Source organism: Palaemon carinicauda, chromosome 18 (genome assembly GCF_036898095.1).
Source record: "Palaemon carinicauda isolate YSFRI2023 chromosome 18, ASM3689809v2, whole genome shotgun sequence".
Taxonomy (NCBI): Eukaryota; Metazoa; Arthropoda; class Malacostraca; order Decapoda; family Palaemonidae; genus Palaemon; species Palaemon carinicauda.
The window spans coordinates 122215663-122218645 of NC_090742.1; the positions used below are offsets into that span (position 1 = coordinate 122215663).

Below are 2983 nucleotides of genomic sequence, written 5' to 3' on the forward strand. Positions count from 1 at the left end.
TTTTTAGCTTTGGATGATCAGGAGAAACTTGGGAAATACTTATACACTAGTTTTGTAATAAAATGAAAACCCCCATTTGCACTAGGTCTGGGCAACTATCAATGAAATATTTGACGTATCATTTCATTAAAGAATTGATTTCACATTTAAATAATATTTTCTTGGTTAAATAACCAAAATTTTTGTCTATTTCAACTATTCTTGATTTACATAAAAAATAACACCTTATATAGAAATTATTGATTATTCAGAATAAACTTAACGTGCTATTCGAACACTAATATGACTAAGTCGGAAAAAATAAGATGGATATCTCCCACATGATTTTTATAGATCAATTTCTGATATTCACAGAGACCATTTATGTTAAAAATTTACTTCTTTTGGGACCCTTTCTTATAAGATAGAAATAAAAATTGCTAAAAAGGTAACTGGCTGGGCAATATAAAATTGGTGTAATCAAATTCAGAAACGTCCCTTTAAGGGAAACCATGTAAATCCAGAGAATTGTCGAGTGGCTACATATCAAGGACGAAAAATCTTTCAAATAAAAGTGAGACTTTGTTGAAATGCGATGTTGTGGGGATGGGGTTAGTTCCTTCTGGGAATTGGGAATGTGGTAAGATATTACAGTCAATATGATATACGAGTATGTGTTACAAAAAAAATTCCTGTGCGTAAAAAGTATACGGGGAAATAAGAAAAAGTTGATTTTACTTCTTGAATAAAAAAAAAAAAAAATTTAATATTTTGTTAATAGAATAGGCAGATTATAGATTGCATATCATATGATAAGTAAAAAATATATTCTTGAATGTATTTGAGATTTCTTTTTTTTCTGTTTATTCTATGTATTCAAAATTCATAGAAACTTTTAGGTCTACCAAGGTGTGGAATGATCTTCGTAATCGGGTAGTTGAATCAGTAGAACTTCAAAAGTTCAAAGTTGGAGCAAATATTTTTTATGATGACCAGGCTGACATGAGTCTTTTTATAGTTTATATATGACATATCTTTTTTTAACGTTGTTAATATTTTATATATGACATGTCTATTTTTACGTTGTTACTGTTTTAGAATGATTTATTGTTAATTTGCTTTCATAATTTATTTATTTCCTTATTTCCTTTCATCACAGGGCTATTTTTCCCCATTGGAGCCCTTGGGCTTATAGCATCTTGCTTCTCCAACTAGTGTCGTAGCTTGGCTAATAATAATAATAATAATGATAATAATAATAATAATAATAATAATAATAATAATAATAATAATAATAATAATAATAATAATAATAATACAAAAGATTAATTGCAGAAAATCAGACAAATTACGCAAAGAACTGCTAAGTAGGCTCCATATTTTGTCTGAGAAATAGAATCATTTTTGCTCTTCTGAAATACAATAACATGAATAGTTAAAGTTGATATCATAGTAATTTAATTAAAATATAAAGGACTCATTAAAAAACCTTACCCTTATTGGCAGTAAAACCATATGACAAAATTTATACATTTCCCTTTCTCAATATTGTCAGATGAATAGGCGATATCCCCTCTGTTTTATTAATGATTTATCAAGCTTATCATCGAGATAGGAGTTAACCCTGGAAACTCTATTATATGTACTCGTATGATGTTAGAAACATAAATAAACATAAATCTTTTATCGGCGGTTTGTAACTTATATTTTATTTTGCTATAGACAATCTCATGTCTTTGAGCCATATATTATTACATATTACAATACTGGTATTACTATTAAGCAGATAAGGATTCAACAAAAATAATGTGTAACAGTCTTTTTTATCACATCGAAGATATTATGATTTTTTGAAAAATTCATTATTATAATTATTGTTATATATATATATATATATATATATATATATATATATATATATATATATATATATATATATATATATATATATATATATATATATGTTACAGTCAAACTGTGAAATCAGTTATTTCGTGAAATGACTAAAACTGTCAGTCATTACATGTAATGCCTGTAGGGGTTAGTCAATTCATGATATGACTGATAATTTTAATCAATTCGTGAAATGACTGATTTATTGTCATTTTTGTTACACCATATGGCTGTTATACTTTAGGCAAAGTGTGAATTAGTATTTTGACTCGTTTCTGCTATCTACGAAACAACTCCGGCCACGAATATAGTTCACATTACTCTCACCTCCCTTACTACAAGATCAGTTTATTCTAGTACCTTGACAAGATGTCTGAGAGCATAGAGTTGAAATTTCGTGAAGAGTTATTATCTAGGTATGAGAAGTGTTCCAAGTATCTCATTCCGAAAGACGCTTATTTTAAAATGATTGAGGACCTTCGTAGAGCTAGCGAAAGAAAGAACACGAAAAGTCGTCACAAATATTACCTTCTGAGTAAATATGAAGTGTTACAGTGTGGGGATGTTGAGAAAATTATTAAGAAACGACAAACTCTAGACGAAACACCGGTGTACTATGTCTCCATTGAGGACACATTTGACATAGTTAAAAGAGCACACGTTGCAACTGGTCATGGCGGTCGAGACAGAATGACAAAAGAACTCCAAGTGAAATATGACAACATTCAGCGAGATACAACTGAACTATTCAAATCGTTATGCCTGGAATGCCAGAAAAAGAGAAAGCGACCAATGACAAAGGATGTCGTAGTTAAACCTATTCTGAGTACTGAATTTTCATCACGTGGCCAGGTTGATCTCATAGACATGCAGTCTATGTCATGTAGAACCTTCAAATGGATTATGGTGTACCAAGACCATCTGACAAAGTTCTGCGTTCTACGTCCGCTCACATCAAAGCGTGCAGCTGAAGTAGCATTCCAATTTGATGATATCTTTCTACTTCTGGGTGCTCCTGTAATCTTTCAATCAGACAATGGTTCTGAGTTTACAGCTCAGATTATTAGTGAACTACGTTCTTTGTGGCCTGAATTGTCAATCGTTCACGGCA

At 30.4% G+C, this 2983-nt stretch overlaps 1 protein-coding gene across 1 annotated transcript in view; it reads left to right on the top strand.

The window, feature by feature from the left end:
* The first annotated feature begins 2194 nt into the window (after positions 1-2194).
* LOC137657153 (KRAB-A domain-containing protein 2-like) overlaps positions 2195-2983 on the top strand; it is a 1486-nt gene continuing 697 nt past the window's right edge. Inside the window, exon 1 of the mRNA XM_068391504.1 lies at positions 2195-2983. This exon is cut by the window's right edge and continues 697 nt beyond it. Coding sequence (XP_068247605.1) covers positions 2242-2983 — 742 coding nt within the window. The 5' untranslated portion in view covers positions 2195-2241.